The 18423-nt window shown below is 43.5% G+C and overlaps 1 protein-coding gene across 5 annotated transcripts in view; it reads right to left on the minus strand.

Annotated features, from left to right (window-relative positions):
• Positions 1-18423, minus strand: part of RPAP1 (RNA polymerase II associated protein 1) — a 74651-nt gene that overhangs the window by 22448 nt on the left and 33780 nt on the right. For 3 of the 5 annotated variants that reach the window (XM_074867815.1, XM_074867814.1, XM_074867817.1), the window contains 6 exons: positions 18050-18199; positions 17431-17573; positions 15316-16120; positions 13075-13251; positions 12358-12414; positions 9685-11594 (listed from right to left, as the gene is read on the minus strand). In XM_074867815.1, coding sequence (XP_074723916.1) covers positions 11439-11594; positions 12358-12414; positions 13075-13251; positions 15316-16120; positions 17431-17573; positions 18050-18199 — 1488 coding nt within the window. In that variant the 3' untranslated portion in view covers positions 9685-11438. Of the gene's footprint in view, positions 1-9684; positions 11595-12357; positions 12415-13074; positions 13252-15315; positions 16121-17430; positions 17574-18049; positions 18200-18423 lie in introns of those variants that run through there. The other 2 variants (XR_012628860.1, XM_074867818.1) reach the window with 2 other exon arrangements.

The following is an 18423-nucleotide window of genomic DNA, read 5'->3' on the forward strand; positions in this document are numbered from 1 at the left end:
TGGAGCATTGGGCTACGATTAATAGGATGAAATTTAAGATGCCGAAATGCCAGATTCTGCACTTGGGATGGAGTAACGCCGGGCACAAGTATAAATTAGGAAAGGAGTGGCTGGAGAGCAGCCCTGCAGAAGGGGTCTGGGGGTGCTGGTGGGCAGCAGGCTCACTGGGAGGCAGCCGTGTGCCCTGGCAGCCACGAGGACAACCCGCACCCTGGGGTGCATCACACACAATAAGTAGAACCAGCCGGTCCCCAGCAGGGATTATCCCGCTGGATTCAGCGGCGGTGCGGCCTCCCCTGGAGCGCTGTGTGCAGTGCTGGGCCCCACAGTTCAAGAAGGATGTGAAGGGCCTCAAATGGCTCCAGAGGAGGGCAACAAAGCTGGCGAAAGGGCTGGAAGGAATGTCCTATGAGGAGTGGCTAAGGACTTTGGGCTTGTCTAGCTGGAAGAAAAGGAGGCTGAGGGGCGACCTCGTGGCTCTCTACAGCCTCTTGAGGAGGTGGAGGGGGAGGTGCTGAGCTCTTCTCCCTGGGATCCAGTGGTAGGACACATGGGAATGGTTCAAAGGCTTTGGAACTGGCTTCATAGAGAGGTGGTCGATGCCTCAAGCTTGTCAGCATTTAAGAAGCATTTGGACAATGCTGTTAATACCGTGCTTTAACTTGGTCAGCCCTGAAGTGGTCAGGCAGTTGGACTAGATGATCATTGTAGGTCCCTTCCAACTGAAATAGTCTAGTCTATTCTAAACAGCAGAGTGCACAGGCAACAAAAAGTATGAAGCAAGCCTTTCAAGTTTGCTGTGCCAGGTCAGAGCTCTGGGACAAAAAGTTTCCTCTAGACAAGTATGCCTTGCTGACTTACCTTCCCCCGATGATTCAGAAACTCTAACTGATGCACAATACCACAGGTGTTATTTTCATTTTTAGTACTTGGCTTCCTTCGCCACCCACCTCTTTGGAAAGGACTGATTTGCTCCTACGTTTCACTACAAGCTCACGCATCCCTTTTCACTGCTGGTGCCAAGTCCCTCAAACAAAGCTATTGCATTTGACCTCGGTGTCCATGAGTCAAACACTACAGTGTGACCAACTCAGAGTCTGCCATTCACAGGCACATCAGCGATGAGGTTAGCCAGACTGCCAGCCAACCATACGACTGCAGCATCCTAAATAGCTTCCAAATCAAATCAAGGGTAATAATATATTGTGACTCGAGAGAGAAAAGCCTTTTGTCTCTGAACAAATGTATTTCTCTCTGAAATTAAGACCTTCTGATTTCCATTTCACCTCCTCTGCTGCTGCTGAAATGAAGCTGCTGAAAGCACAGATGACGCGCAGCAATGTCCTCTTTGGGCTAAACAAAACTTCATAATAAACAGACTTGACACAGCTTGTTCCTTGGGCACCCTGAAATAGGAGAGCATTTTCCTTTGTCCATTTTCTCCCATGTCAGATAACATCTGGCTTGGTGGGAGAGATCTTACTGCAGAGACACATTTCCTTGCTGCAGGCTAAACAGGCCTTTGACAGGAACAACATGAATACACACTTTTGTGCTATCAAAAAACACTACAGTGACTGTGCTTGTGTGGGCATCATGGAAATCATATGGCCACATACGAATGTGAGTGCAAGAGGGTGGAAATCAGATGGCCACACCGTATAAACAATGCATTTGTGAGCTGGGTCCATACTCTATACCTCTACTATAAAGAAAAACACTTGCTAAGTTGTATATAATACGCTAAGAATAGTTGAGAGAGAGAACTTCTAAGTTCCTAACACATGCCTTTTCAGAGTGGAGCTACTGTACCAGAAAGATTTTGCTCATACGATTCCTAGAGGTTAACATACATACACATGCACACACAAAACAGTTAACTGCGAAATGCTTAAAGCAGGACTGGTATGGTATCCACACCTGCTGAATTTATATAGTTTGCTATGGCTACAGTTTTACAGTAAGAGGTAACGAGGGGCCTTACCAAGAGGTGGCCATGTAGACAGCAAGATGAGCTCACCCAGAAAAAAGCATTGAGAACTAGATACCCTCCTGAATAACCCGGGAATTAATTGATTTTCAGGCCTAGATCAGTAAGCAGTTCTGTGCATAGCAGCAAATGACAGACAGACAAACTGGAAAATAATCTTTGCAGTCTCACTGTGGCCTGCTGTGAAAAGGGAAAAACAAATAAAAACAATACATCATAATGAAAACTTGTTAGAAACCTCCTCAGGCAAGGAATATGGCAAGGACTAAAAGCTTTGATGGCATTTAGACTCCTGGCTACACAAATCTCTTCTAAAATAAAGCAGTCTCTCGAATAGATAGTCAGATCACACAATGACAGATCAGTAGTTATAAGTTCATGATCTTTCAGATGAGACATAAAACCGGGTCCTGACCTTGTGTGATCATTAAGGATCTCATAACGCTTTTTGCAAAAAGAGGGTTGTTAATCCCACTGGTCTGGAAACAGTCCAATTTCAGTAACTACCTAAATCAATCTTCCAGATTCATCTAAATACAGTAGTCTGTTCGCCAGACTAAAAGAGTGTGTGGCATTTCTGTGTGCTGTAATACTTGACTAAAAGAGTCTTCCCTATCTCAGCATTAGGTGAAGCAATCTTTGTATATGCACTCACTGCCACTCCTACAAGGGGGGTAGGAACTTGGAGATGCATAGTGCAATGGATAATAAACTTATTATTGTGTTCAACATGGTCCAGTTTTCATGAAACCTTTTCCACACTAGTTAGAAATTAGCGCTTCCCAAACTTTGAGTGCTAAGAGATAAACTACAAATGCAGAAGAGTAGAATGCTTATGCCTTTGCCACTGAATAAGCCTACTGGACAATATTCAAATAGAGACAGGGACAAAACCAGGACAGCTCGATATTGCCTGAGTTATGGCTGCTGAACACATCAGTGGTCAGCAGGTGAAACTATAGGTGGTCCAAACCAGTCAATTTTCAAAACATAAGGATAGCCCTCTTTGATAGGCATTAAAGGAAAACACACAGGTTCATCCTAAGCACAACTTCCAGCTTCCACCCAGGATGGCTCATCAGCACATCTCTTTTTCAAAACTTCTTTACAAATAGCATTACCAGGGGTCCCAAAACTCCTTGGGGTTCACATTCAGTATGGAAGTCTGCAAGAGTGGATGAGAGAGCAGACAAAACCAAACCATGAAAGCATCAACCATGCTATTCAGTAAGGAGTTAGTCTCCCAATGTAGTTAATAATTATCTCTTAGAGGAATAAAGCAGCAATAAAATCCTAAAGGCAGACACAGCTTGAGCTACAGAAGACGTGAAACACTGACATAATAAAATAGTGTGGCATTTTTACTCTAATAAAAATGTAAGAGGACAATCACATCTGTCAAAAGAAAGATTAAGCTTTGAGAGAGATAGTGTTTTAACACGAGCACATGTGCTCACACTTAAGACGACACCTAAGTCAGGGTGTGCAAAGGCTGATTTTGAATTGAGCTCTCCACAACTATCTGTCAAGGCAAATATGTTATTATTTTGCAGCTAGATGAAAAGGAGAGCTCGTTATCAAAGAAGCACTCAATTATGGTTACTTACAGCATTTACCTCTCATGACCCTTTGGCATTACTAAACAGAGGCCGTGATTCTATTCCCATTAAAATCTAAGAATAGATTCCCTGGGGAAAAGATCAAGGCTAATCTGCGTATTATTTCAGAGATGTTCTCACCGGCATCTTCTCAAAACAGAACATCCAAGTGTTCTTCACCAGGAAAGCCTCCTAGGTTACCATTTTCCCGGTCTTGACAATCCATTTACCTCAACAGTCTCACTACCAAACCAAAAGCCAAACACAGCTTATGAAAAAAGATCCAAGAACAAGTTGTTTCTTGCGGTGAAGCTTGTTTCTTTGATAAGCCTGCAGAATACGAGCACATGACAGCTTTTTTAATGCATGCAACTTCCTGGTAAATGTTGCACGCTGAAGCACAACCCCAGTAGGACTCTCATGCTCACTCTTTCCTGTTCCTCTCACACTGGGAACAAAGCTGGCAAATCACAAAGGCACCAGTGAAGTTTAGAGTACAGTATACAGTAAGGAGACTGTGGGAACATTTTCCAGTTACCAATTTAGTACAGTTTGTTGGAACAATATGCAGTTACCAAAAAAGAAGCCTGAACTAAACCACAAACTACATTTATCATACCCTAAGAACCTCTTTCCTATAACAATTAATTCTTCATAAATAGTCTGTTGAGGATGAACCAGAAAATATGAATTCAATTTTGAGTACAATTTTGACAATGTCACATTTAAGTTCACTGTAGCATGAAAATTGGAAACATCAGAAAACTGGGAAAACCTTTCACATTTGAACAGCTGCTAGCTCCGTAATTGGGGTCTCCCACATCATGAGAGATTACCCTAACCTCCGGCTATCAGTATTTCTAGGGTGCATCATATTTTCTCTCTAATTTAGACCAGAAACTGCATTCTGGAAAATGTTCCTGGCAAGGGTTTACTATGTCTATAAAATTGTATATTCTGTTTAAATAAAGGCCAAGAATTCCATGCTAGCTGTAGGCTTATTGCTTCTTTCTTCCATCTGCAGCTAGCTATAGGAATTACCAAAATAAATAGCTACAGAAAGCAGTAAGCAAAGATTGCTGGTTCAAAGGGAAAGTTCGGTTGCAAAAGTTAGTTAGTTTCTTAATCTCAAGAGTATCTTGGTAGCAAAAGAGACTCATACAAGGACAGACACAATTTATTGCCCCTAAGACAATGTTGTCAATTACATCGTAATTCTAGAGGTAGAGGAGCTCTGCAAAATGCACATGGGCACACCTGCTAACTTTTCCAGCAGTGCAATGCTTGGCCATCCCGGCACCAGTGCACGCTGAGAATGAAACCATTTGACTTGTGGTGCACGGGTGTAGTTATTCAGAGTCACTGCTGAATACAAATACTCAAAGTTCTGAATCCTATTTTTAACTTGCAAATTGTACTGATACAAAAAATATAAGCGCCCTCCCCCCGACAAATATCTGAGCTTCAGAGATGGCTATAAAATACAAAACTTGCTAATAAGACCTCATCGCAAAGAAGCATGGTCAGCAAGCCCACACTCTCCTCCATAAATATTTTAAGTGTTCACAAAACAGCACCAAAGAGAGAGAAAAACACTAAAAAGTATATTTTACATTCTCTTTCCTCCTACTCCTTTTAACAGTGGACAGACAGAAGGAGAGCAGTGGCAGCTCCTGCCCAAATAATTTAATCGATCCAAACCTGATCAATCTTACATCAGACAGTACCAAGAGGAACAAAAATGAGCCACCATCTGTGGCGTCTTCTGGGTGGCAGCACAAGTAACATTTTGTGAGTGAGCTGACACTCATGTCAGAGACAAGAGACACATGATGCTTTAGCAGAAACTTTTGTATCATTCTAAATTTATTTTTGATAATCTATATTGAAAGAAATATTGATGCTAGGAGTAGCAAGCTGCTTTTTTGTGAAGGATGCTAATACCATACATTCACAGTTGCACAGCACACTTATGTAGCTGTCATTGTACCCTCGTGGTGCAACACAAACCAATGCCCCTCTGAAACTACAATTCACTACTGGCAACACAATACCTGAAGTTAATTCAGAGCTCTTTGCACTTCCTGCTGCTCTGAAGAGATCAAAGAGTCACCCTGAACGTGCAGTGTGAAGGAAGCTGCTAAAAGCCCACATGCACTAAGGAAGCCAAGAATACTGTTTTTGGAGACATGCTCATTCATTTTGTGAGGTAAAAACTTACAGTAGCGGAAGCAATAACAGTGAAGAAAAGTCACTTGATACACAAGCGCCAGTCTTCCTTTCAGCAGACAGATCCCATAGATTAATTGCTAAAGTGCCGTCAAATATCTGACAGATCAGACCCAAATGGCATGGTGTGCTCACACCACCTACGCAGCAGGCAATCTGAGTCTTAAAAGTAAAGTTACAGCCTTCTTTGCCATAAGGTTTCCAAATGGGCATGTCGTGCACGTTATTTATGGACATCTGCCCAGACCTTCAGATGAACACCCCAAGAGACATGAGCTTCCACCTCAAACTCAGTGGCGGCATCTCAGTTCTCCAGTTTAACTATTGAATTACTGATTGCTTCTGCAGACAGCCAAAAGAGTGAGAAACGCCAACAGAAAAGAACTAGAGTTACCATGGTGGGGGAAAACTCAAAATAGAAAGGCAGAGACAGAGGGGTAAGGAGAGCTTAGTGAAGGACAATGGGGACATGGAAGAAAAAACGAGGTGAGTACTAGGGGAGTGGGACGCTGTGGAGAGAGAGGGGGAACCACAAACCTCACCTCAATGTGAGAGACCCAGGAACCCAGCACCCGAAAGCTGAGCCGTCCTCTGCATTCACCGTCTCTCTCAGTGTTTCACTGTCCCCTCCCAGAATGGTCACTACAGTCGGGGAGCGAGGCTGTGCTGTGGGGGGACCTCCAGCACTTGCTTTCCCGCTCCCCTGTCCCCTCAGTTACTGCCAGGACTGGGCCCCTCCTGCCTCCCACCTCCACACTAAGTGGCTGGAGGAGCCCAGGGCCTGCCAGAGCCCCCTCAGTGCGCCCCAGTGCCCCCTAAACCACCCCAGAGACAGGCCTCACTGAGGGCAGGACAAGCACAAGGCTGAGGCCTCAGGCAACTCTCCCTCCTTCCCTCGGGGAAGCGTGAGGCAACCATCAGAGTAGCCCCAAAAACACAGCAGCCCCCTCAGCCATGCAAAAGCCTCAACCCAACGAAACACGTGGTTTAACACTGCCAACCTGGTCTGTGGCCTTCCAAGCCCCTGCCAGCCACCTGGCACTCCGGAAAAGCAGATAAAATGGATGAAACAGTATTTTCCTCCTGTCAGTGCTGCTGCTGGCCCCTCGACAGGCTCTCTGAGGGATGGTGCTGGACCCAGGTGTTCCTCGTTATCCACCCAGCCCCACAGCTGCCACCCCTCAGGACAGGCTCCCAGCACACAGACTGTTCCAGAAAACTTCCTTCCAGCCTTAGCAATCGACTAACACACCAACCTCACGTTTTAACATACACTGTCACACACATGGTTGTGCTTTGACAGGGCTAGTATTTCTAGGTCAGGGTTGAATTGGAGCTCTTCATGCTCTTCTTTGGCCTGGGGCTGGCCAGAAATCCACATAGAGCACTTTTGCAAGAGCTGTTTTGAGAATCAAGATTACTACAAAAAAAAGGGAGGGGGAGGAGCACACAGTGGCCATTTTACCCATGTACAATCACCACTCAACACACAATACAACAGCAGTTCTGAGAGCATGTCTTCACTGTGTGTTCTCCATTCAAAGGGGGGAAGAAAGCCAGTTTTTAAAAACTAGGGCAAAGGCCAGTGAATTACCAAAAGTTATTTATACAAGGGATATCAGAGGACCAGCTTTGTGAATGGAGAGCTTACATGAGCTTCTGTAAGCTGAAAGAAAACATGTTTTGCCCCCAAATTTGATTATCAGCTGGAGGCAGCACTACTTCATTGATGAGAGATTTCCAAGAACTTTGCAGAACTAGGAAGGAGCAAAAGCGAGGATTAACAAACATTTCTGCTCTACATTGTCTGACACCAGAAGAACCCCATTTGTCTGACCTGTAGTATATTTATATACCCACATCTTATGGCTTGTTCTAGCTATCCATGACTTCATCAGTAAAAGGTGTTTAGGGTTTGCCTGATATTAAGTGGCCAGACAGAATCCATTAGTCTAGAAATGGATTATTAAATTCCACTGTCAAAGTGATAGTCAAGTCAATAAATACAGCGGAATGCAAGTGCTTTAATCATATACTGCTTCATGTGTACTTTACTCTTTAGGATTTCAGTCCTATTTTGATTTCTTCCTTGCCTAACTCTTCACTTTCTTCTGCCAGGCTTTGCCCTACCTCAGGGTGTAGTACAGCCAGCTACTGAGTTGCCTACATCTTTGGGAACTGCCCCTGCTCAGAAAAGTGGGCCAAGTCACCACATAGGGATCCTAAACCCAGGGAATTCAAACCACTCATGTAGTCAAAGCATCACAAATCAACTCTGTTTCTTCTAGGTACAAAACGACATGCTTCCAAGGTGATGGGAAGACTCTCCTTTCAAAATGCAAAGAAAGATTCAGTAAAATGCAGAAAACTGCTGCCATTAAAGTTATAGGATGCAAAACTGTGACAGCCCCACCATCTTACCTGCCAACTCAACAGTAATACTAGAAGGATTTTCTTCAACTCATCTTCAGTCCAATCAGCCACTTGTTTTTAAAAACACATTGTTGCTGCCTTCCAGCACAGCCCCTGCTGAATTTGTTCCAATACAGATTCCCACTGTTCCTACATGGGATAACGTCAGTAACTTGGATGAAACCAAAAGGACCAGAAGATATTTTTTTTTTCTTTCTAAGAATTAAAGTACAGCATCTGTGGGATTTTTTTAATTTGGCTGTTGGTAGGTTTTTTGTCTTCTGATCAGAGTTATCAAACAACACATGTGGTTCTCAGAACCACTTCAATCCTATAAACCTATTTGTGGGTCTTATTTCAGCAGAATTATTTTCTTCTCAAAGAAATCTTAAGCTTTTGATATGGAGTTAAGAAGTCACATCAACTTTTGGGACTGTTTTAATTTTCTTCATCTCCTCACTTACTCTGATCAGGATTAAACTGCATTAACAGAACTGGCACACTTTGGTCCTGATTCAGACTGCATTAAGTTTTAAGCTTCTATTCACTCTACCATGATTTTTCCAAAATGCTCCTGCTGGTAAAACACTGAGTGATTCTTAGCAATCAATCACATCAAAAAGTATTTAATTCTGCACACTTCCTCCAAAAATATATGCAAAGATAAAAAATGCAGAAAATTCAAACCAGGTTTAAGGGTTGGTTGTTTCTTGGGGTTTTTTAAGTCCCAATGACGCTGAAGCACAGAAAGTTTGCATTTAAACTAGATAAAGCAATGCCCTCTAGTGTTCTGCAGAGAAATCTGTCAGAAGGCTGTCCAAAGCCTTAAAAAAATTCAAGATGGTACAGCAATCCTAAATTCAAGTGACAGCCAAAGTTTTGAAAGCTTACAGCTCACATGCAGCATCCTTAGGATGTTGTGCACACAACTGTGACCTGCAGAACTATTTGGGATTCCTTCCTTTCCTTCCCTCCATTGCTGATGCTTGCATCAGAATTTCATGTCAAGAGATGTAGGTATTTTCCGAGCACACACTGATGGCTTGAGAAACATTTGGGAACAAGAGGGGCTTTTGAGAATCAGGCAAAAGCCTGATCCTTTCCTTTCCAGAGTTCACAAAATAAATGAAATCCACCTCCTCTCTCATCACCTACAAACACCATCTGCAGATAATTCTATTTACAGTCTTCCCACCTGTGGCACGTGACAAATCACATAATACCCACCCTGCACCTTCCCCAAGTATACACAGCATTTTCTATCTTGTGTTACTGACCCACCACACAAGCAGGATGATCCTTTGGCTTGAAGAGCTCTCCTACAGAGCTCCAAAGCTTAGTGGATTTCCTCACAGCAGTTGCATTCCCAAGATATTGATAAATTGCAAACAGAGCTACACAAACTCAAGAAAGATTTAAATAAAGGAGAGCATTCTCATAGTTCAAAAAAACCCCTGCAGAGCTATCAAAAAATATTTATTTACACCCTGTACACATTACAAAACTCAACTTTGCATCACACAAAGGACTAGAAGAGTTTTTATAGCTGGAGGTCTGAAAAGCAAAAGGCAAAGTCCTTGATGAAGGCTGCTCTTAAATGGGCAGCTAGGAGTTCTTAAATTTTACCATCCATTGCTCCTGAAAGGCAACTGCTGGGCTCTCACCATCTAGACAGAATAGAAACTTGAATGCCTTTGATTAAAAGTTTAATCACATCAAGTACTTTTAAAATAATTAACAACAAAAACCCCATGTTGACTACCGTGCTTTTGTTACTTTATGTGCCATTGATCTGCAGCAGAGAGAAACCACAGATCAAAAGCTGCAATAGGAAGGGAAAAAAAAAAAAAAGAGATTAAAATGAAAGATCAGTTCTGCCCATGTCCTATTTGAAATAAGGGGGGAAAAGATGAAACGGTATATTTTCTGGCAACCTAAGGGAGACTGGTACATTTAGAAAACTGCCAATGCAAAGACAGCACCACAGCCATAAAGTTGCTAGCTGGAGTTTGTTTCTTGTCTGGAACAATTTCAACAATTACAAGCTGGCCTATTAACAGTGTTTCACACTCTTATTAGGACATTCACTGGAGCAAGGTTAATATAGGAACGGTTTCTTTGGAGGGAAGCTAGCTTGGGCTGTTTCACAGGGAGAGAGAGAAGCTTAGGTCTTCAGGCTAGGCTGTGACTGCAGTTCTGCAAAAATTATTGGCTATAAACGAAATACCCAAAGAGAGCACACCTAGGGTAAACTCTGCACTTGACCTGGTACTTGTGATGAGCCTTTTAGGGCACTGTATTTGTAGCCCTTGTGTCTGAGGCTGCAATACAGAATTTGGATGTAGAAGTGGGATCAAGTTAGGAATTTTTAAAATTAGGTTTAAGCTTAGGAACTCCACTTTAAAATTTAAATTACATTCCTCTCTTCTCAGAGGGCAACCAATATTTATTCTAGCTAAACAAGCAGGTACTTTTTTTCTCTAATGGGGACTGGTTACTGCCAAGCATTCTGCTCTGCAAAGAAATTATTTTTGATGTTGTTATGCATGTAACCAAGAAAAGAAAGCAGTTTAGAGACTATCCAAAAGACAACCAGTACCACTGCACTGGGAACTACTGTCTCTTAGAAGTCTGACACAATCTGTCTGTGTGACTGATTGTGTGCACAGAACGCTGTCCTGGAGAAACTATTTGTATATATTTTTTTTAAAAAAAGCTCTCAGGATCAGCTTCTTCCCTGTTGGACTTTCATTTTGTTTGCAGGGGATAGTGTGGGGAAAGGACCATTCAAAATTCCAGGTACAAAAGAAAGCAAGGGAAAGATCTCAGGAAGAAAGACATATCTTCAGAACACACAGGCTCCAGCCTGACTGAACAAAATAGCTTTTCCACTTCCTTCAGCTTATTCAACAGTCTAGCGCCTTTCAGACACATTCTCACCTCCAGGGAGAAGCAGAACCACCTGAAAGAGAATGGAGGAAAATGCTCCAGCATTCAGAGAGGCCACACACACGTACTGTAATATCTTGAGAAGATGTGTATTGTTCTGCGGGGCAGGGAGCGTTCTACTAGCGCTTCACTTCGCAAAGATGCCAAGAGTGTCCAGGTAAGACACTGAAACTGTCTGAAGTGCATGTAGTTTCATCAGTGAAGCATAAACTGAGCTCTTCCATTCTTCACCTTGGCTCTCATCTCGCACAAGTGTTTCGCTATGAGACTAGCGCTGGTGCATTCTCCTTATTTTCTTTCTGTGTCACCATCTGCAGGTACTTCAGTCGCATGGGAGGGAGCTGCTCATAAAGGTCAAACCCCAAAGGGCTCTCTGCATTCAGCAGTCTGTAGTAGAGTAGGTGCTTTTTCAAGGTCTGAAGAAAGAAACAGCAGCCATTAAGTATGTCTGAAAAGAATCTAATCTGTTCCACCCTGTCTCCAACACAACATAGTGACCTGTCAGTACAATTCCATTATGCCCAACATATTCAATTGCATCATCTTCAACAGAAGAGCTACAGAAGGTGAGTTTCTTCTAAGAATATTCACTTTTGATTTGCATGAGATTTCCTCTTCTAAGCATGACTCCACCACCTCAACAAGCCCTCAGAATGACTTCTTGCCAGAAGCCCAAATGGGATTTTGAATGGGATCTAAGAATTTACCCTGGACACTAAACATAAAGGGCCAAATGACCCAGCTCTGGCACACACGTGATAGGCTTTAGCAAGCTCCGTGAGGAAAAGAGAAACCTTACGTCTGTTTTGTTCTTTTCAGGGGAAGCATCCAACTAAAGAGTTAAGGGAGATCATGCTGGCCACCTATTCATAGTTGTGCTAGCATCATCCCTCTAGGACCTCTCACTATCCAGATATAATGCTGCCCGGGCAAGAGGCATGGAAATATAGTACAGGAGATTCATCTAGGTTCCAGTGGGCTCAGTGGTTTGAGTTCAGCTACAAGCACTGGATAACAGTATTTATAGCCATCGCAGGTCAAAATCCTGCTGCTAATCTCTTCTCATTCTCAAATTAGCAAGGTAAACACAAATTTCAAAAGCCAAAGGTAAACCTGTAAGAATACCATGTCTGAAAAACTTAAGTCCCAGTGGCACAGACTGAACCTTACAGATCCTACCTCATCCACCAACAGCCACGTCTTCCGCAGCATGCTTTTCCGAGCAGCGTCAGTCTCCTGGGAACAAAACAAATACTTTGCTCAGTATGGTGCAATGCTACCTTTGCCCATGGGCGTACAGCACTCCAGAGGGATGCTTGTTCATTATGATGATGCTCCAAAGAGCACCTTGTTCCAGCAGAAAGGGCTTGAGATGCTATCACTTGGAGCCTACCTCTCTCCTCCTTCCCCTGACTTGAAACTCAGGTGACTTCTCAACTTCCAGGTGGAATGTAGATCAGAGGTAAAGTGTTAGCACAAGTAATCATTGCTAGAGGCCCCAAGGCCAGGGAGGGCTTCTGCTTGGTTATTTAAGCAAACTGAAAGCAAAGAGTACTTTGCAGCTTAAGATTGCCCCAGGCAGAGACTAAACCTATTACATGCTCCCCGTGCTTGATCAGCTCCCTCATCCTCTCTGCTTTATTCTTTCCCTGACATACCATAGCCCATGCAGTTAACAACTTCGAAGGTTTATGTAGGATGGGCTACCATTAATGCAAGTGCTTTAGGGCATAATGTTCATTCTCAAACAGCTGACCAGTCCTCAAAACACTTGCTTACAATCTTTGTTTTCAAGCCCAGGGTCAGTGATTCACCGCAAGCCACACTGCACCCCTGGAAAGAGCAAATGCAAAGTCCAAAGCTTCCAGCCCCGAGGCTCTGCTACCCATTACCTACCTGTGTCCTGCTGTCTTGGGAGAAAATAAAGCTGTTCACATGAGCCACAGCCACCACGTAAAGAACAGGGCACCAGGTGTGGCGCAGTGCACCAGTGACCAGTGTTCGGAAGTAGAGTCGCAGGAGGTTCAGGTTATCCTCAGGAGGGGAAGTGTACCGCTCGAGAGGCACAGGAAACTGCAATAAACCCACCCAGAAGCAACATTACAATTTTTGTCAGGTCTAAGTAGTGAGGGGAAGTTCATGACTTTAGGGTGCCCTTCCTCAGCTGTTTGTGCATGCACTCCTCCAGAACATAAGTGTACCTCAGTGGCACGACCCCCATTTGGAGCCGAGCTGTTACCACCCGCACTGACTAATGTGATGTGCCTTTGACAAAGAATCCTCAAGACCTCTTCAGCTTTATGAAGAGATGTTTTACTGTTTGAATCACTGCAGTTGCTTTTTGGCACAGGTAAGAACAGTGGTTTCCAAGTGAGGAAACAGAGTACTTTCAATCGTACTGCATCCCCCTAATGTAGCAGAGAAGCTTACACTGACCTATGCATTTAGCCAGAAAAGCAAAGCAGGTGCACATGCCAGAGTTAAGGGAAGTTTCCAACATTTTCTGACTTCACTGTCTAGCTTTGAAAAATAGGTTTGAAAAGCTTTTAGTAACAACTTGGTTTTGTTTGCTTCTCCCCTCACCAGAAATCCAATTTTTATTCTTCTCAGTTTTGAGGTAAGTTCTCTAGGGCTAAAACTACATATTTCACTTTGGAGCATCCTTGCACAATTAAAGACAAGCACTGATCTTACTCAATTCAAAAAGCAGTCTGCCTGCTGGGGTATTCCTACTGCCCACTAGGGTGTTTTTAACTCAAGACAAAAAGGAAAAACCCCAAACAAACCTCAAGTGATCTCTCTCAAATTTTCCATCACATAGTTTGTTTTTAAGCAACACAGCAATGAAAACATTGTTCAAAGTATTTGGCATTTCAAAATTTTCTAAGCACATGAAAAACAATCTGCTTTGAAATGTTCTCCATTGTAACATATGCCACAATTCTGATGGTACTGGGGGATCTGGGATTGAGGGATAAAACAAGATAAAGCACATGATGTAGAATCAAGGCTTTCATCTGGAATATGGTGTTCAGCTCTGTTCCTACATATATTTGTGGAACTGGACTAGAAACAGGGAAGGGCTCCTGGGAACATCAAGAGAACAGAGAGCTTACCATAACAAGCAGGCCACCATATCTTGTCTTACATGGCTTAAGAAACAAAGGCTCATCTGGCCATGATACAGAAAAACTGGCCACAGGGCTACTACAACCAGAGCAAAAGTGCTGCAACCACACAATGGAAAGCACTGATCTCACAACCTGCCAGTTCACACTTGTTCAGAAAAAAAATCTGAAAGGTTATCTTTGTATTAGCAAATTTTAGGCTAGATCAGGTATTGTCTGTCAACAGACACAGAACTTAAAGCCAGCTAAATTCCACCTCTTGTGCTCTGCCCATTCAAAAGAAACGCAGTCCTGCACTTGACAGACCAAATTTTTTTGCTGAGTTACCCAGTAAAGCACAACTCCAGTATAACTAAATGGGGAAACATGGTTGAGAGGGAAAATGACTGTTTGTCCATGCACTGGGCAAGGAAAAGGTTCTCACCAAGGTGACCAAACTTATTTAAGGGAAAGGTAATTGCTGGCAGAAGAACGTGGGATGCAGACTAGCCCTTCATACACACAGGCTATAAATTAGAAGGAGGTTCTCAATGATTAGACAAGGCAGGGTGTGGGACAGTTTCCACTGAAGACTGAACAATTTCACAGCTCCTGCCCTCCACATATACACACTATCTGCTCTCAAAAAAAGTTCAACAGGCTTCTGAAAATGCTTATGTGACAAGGGCCTGCATCTACAGGGGCTGGACTCTGTTCTTCAGACCTACAATCAAACTGTTTAAAAAAAAAAGGTAAATAATAACAACAAAAAGACATATACACTGCTGTCACAGCCCTAAATCAAGAGAACATTGCTCTCTGTTCCTATTTTATTTTACATTCCATGCATTGGATTTTCTTCAAAGAGAATGAACAGCTTCTAAGCAAAGAAAGCATGATTATTCTACTGGACAAGGAGGGATAAGGAAGAAGAGGAAGTGCTGGGTGGATGCCCAATCAAGGTTGGAAAAACACAGGAAAAGAGCCCAGCAACATGCAGTGACAGGCAACTACCATACGCCAGGATTACCTGCTGGAGCGGCACTCCCAGCACGTGCAAGATACTTGTGTGCTCCCCAAAAACAGAGAGACGCAGATGAACGCTGAAGCGCTTCTGCAGAGGTAGAAGAACAAAGACTCCAAAGAGTGGATCTCCAAAGGAGACGCCTTCAAACTGCTCTAGGAGACTTATATAGAGATCATGGAAGGACGCCAAACCAGGGAGAGGAGCATCCAAGTTCAGGGAGTCCAATGCCTTGGGCTGGCAATACACAGAGAGAAGGGCAGCCGTGTAGCGGTGGATTGGTGCTTCTAGAAAGAGGTCACTGCCTGTGAGGAAGACACACATAAGCCGTGCAAGTTTGGCAGCAGTAGGGATGCTCTGAAGGGTTTTAGCACGCCAGGTTTCTAGCAACAAGACCCACTGCAGGTTCCAGGTCACAGTGTTGACGAGATCAAGTGGGAGAGAGTTCAGTACAGCCCCACGTGTCTCTGCATTAGTCACTCTGTTGTAGAGGCTGATAAGCGGAAAGAACGGCCAGTCTGAAGGCAGGATGGGCCCTTTGACCTCAGGAAGCAGCATTGACTGGATGAGGTAATTCCGTCCTTGGTAGGATGCTTGGGAACGCATAAGGGTAGGCTGCAAGTGGACAAAATGAGAAAGATAGCAGGAGCGGATGAAAGGCAGATTCTGATACGCTTCTCTCAGCAGGGCACCACGAGTAGCCTTTGAAAAAAATGCTGCTGCAGAGCCAGGCTGTGCCAGTTTGGCACTGGTACCCAGATGCAGGATATCAGAGAAGTCAGCTGCTTCTGGCCCTCCAGCTTTCCCTTCACTGTAAGATAATAAAGACATACATCAGTTTAAGAAACCAAAAAAAAAAAAAAACCACCCTACAAAACACCATGGAAATTCATCTTTACAGTCTTCCTGGATAAGGGAAAGTAGTATATGCCCAGCACTCGCAACACTTTCTACAGCATTCAGCTATGATAATACCAAGTGCCTGTAAAGCATCAGCTATCTTGATACTTCCAGGGAAGTCACAGAACTACAATTGGAGTTAGCAACACTAAGGCCTTGCCACGAAAAACCTCCACACAATGCCAACACTGTGGTGTGGAGGCTGCAACCCCTTGTGCAGAGAGGCAGTCTATTTACCAGCATAGCTCTCAGGGTGCTGAGATGAAATACCACATATCACAAGGCCTACATGAATCAGTAAGACAATTCTCAAAATAGTAGCTTTGCAGCTGGCAGGGGCAAAGTCAGGGGAACCGTACAGACTGGTAGTTAGAAATTGGGGGCAGGGAGGGGGGCAGGCAGGGAGGACTGTGTTTGTCAAATCCACGTGCCACCATCTCAGATCAGAGACTGACCATGGTCATGGTCTCAGACTACTTGCCAAATTCTCACAAAATGGTAGCTCTAGAGCAGGTATTTGTAAAAACAAACAAACAAACAGAAATCCCCAAACGAAAAAACACCCCACAATAAACCACCTAAACAAAACCACTCACAAACTTTCCTTCTTTCTGGAAAACTATAGTATTTCCTTGCAGCATCTCGGTCCAACCTCCTACAGGGATGCACCATGGCAAATTTCAAAGAGACTGTGACAAACAAGATAAACTGCTACAATTTCCTTGGCCAGACATGTGAAGCTTCACATCTGAGATGCTCACGATTTCTTCCAGTGCAAGGTGGAAGATGTCACAGTTGTCAAATCAGCAAAAATATGTGTAAGAACTTGTATAATAAAGAGTTTGAGGAATATTTAATAAGCTCTTGAGACTATGTCAAATTCCCACATATGTTCTAGACTCACTACTCTCAGGACAGCAGATGCTGGGCCTTAGTGAGAATCAGTTCTATCAGGAATCACAGGACTCTTGTCACAGAGATTAAAAGAAACTGGTCACGTTTCTCAACATTGGTACATCAGAGAGAAACCTGGCACCACTCTGCTGGTCTGATTAGAAGGCTCCATGACTGAAGAATATGCCAATGAGTAACTAAAATTTGAATACAAGCCCTATTAAAGGTCAAAAATTATGACAAATTTCACTGCCAACATGTACTTTTTCGATTTTCTCAAGTTTTCCCATGTACCAGACTACACAAAGGAAAAAATGCAAAGCTTACGGAAGAAACTCTGGATTAAAGGCAAGATCCAGTAAAACCTCATAAGCCAGATGCTCACTCCCTGGCAACAGACGGCTTAGCAATGCCATGGCAACACAGTGATGGAGTGAGGCATGCTGGGCATAATCCGGACAAGTGCCTGCCTGTACAGGAAACAACACAACAGATAAAAGCACTGTATCATTTGTCAACAAGGCAATCAACAAGGACAAGAGGGTCAACCAAGACATAGATCTCGCTGGAAAGTGAGAGACTGAGGCAGTCTGCAAGAACTGTCAGCATTCATAGTAAGATCTTTCTGCTTCCCCTGATTGTCATAGAGAGTTACACATCTTTTTTAGCAGCACGCTTGAAAAATTTGTTCTCACTCTAGCCCAAAGACAGGCAAAAACACAGTTTTGTCATCCAAAGTATTTTGGATCTAAATCCTCACATCAGTAACTGTAAAGACCTTATTTGCTAATGGGGCATAAAAGACCGCTGAAGAGTCACCAGACCTAAATCAGGTATGAGAAAGAACATGGATAGAGACCAGCTGTCAGTCTGAAACACTGAGTTGGAGAGGCCAGGGTGAAGTCAGTTCCTCTGGTTAAAGAAATGAAAGGACTAATAACGATACCATTCTCCGAGCCAACGCTAACACAAAGTACTGCAGATGATATTCATGGCGCAGGATCCACGCAGATGAGGGAGTTACAGAGGGAGGTCCAGTCTGCCAGCTATGATGCAGATAATCCTTCAAGCCTCTGAAGCCCAGCACAGAGCTGTACTATAAAGGAATCAGAAGGGGAAAACAAATACTACAAAGACAGTTCATGCTTGGAGGAAAGTAAAACATAGCCCTCTCCAAGGCCTACCCACTACTTTCTCACATGATAATTCCTGCTGGCTACTCCAAAAGGAATAGTTAAAAATAGACTGATAAATAGCTGTTTTTCTGCCTCAGGGCTCATCCACATCCATCATGACCATCCCCACCACAGGTAACCAATA

This window comes from Strix uralensis, chromosome 4, assembly GCF_047716275.1.
Source record: "Strix uralensis isolate ZFMK-TIS-50842 chromosome 4, bStrUra1, whole genome shotgun sequence".
NCBI lineage: Eukaryota > Metazoa > Chordata > Aves > Strigiformes > Strigidae > Strix > Strix uralensis.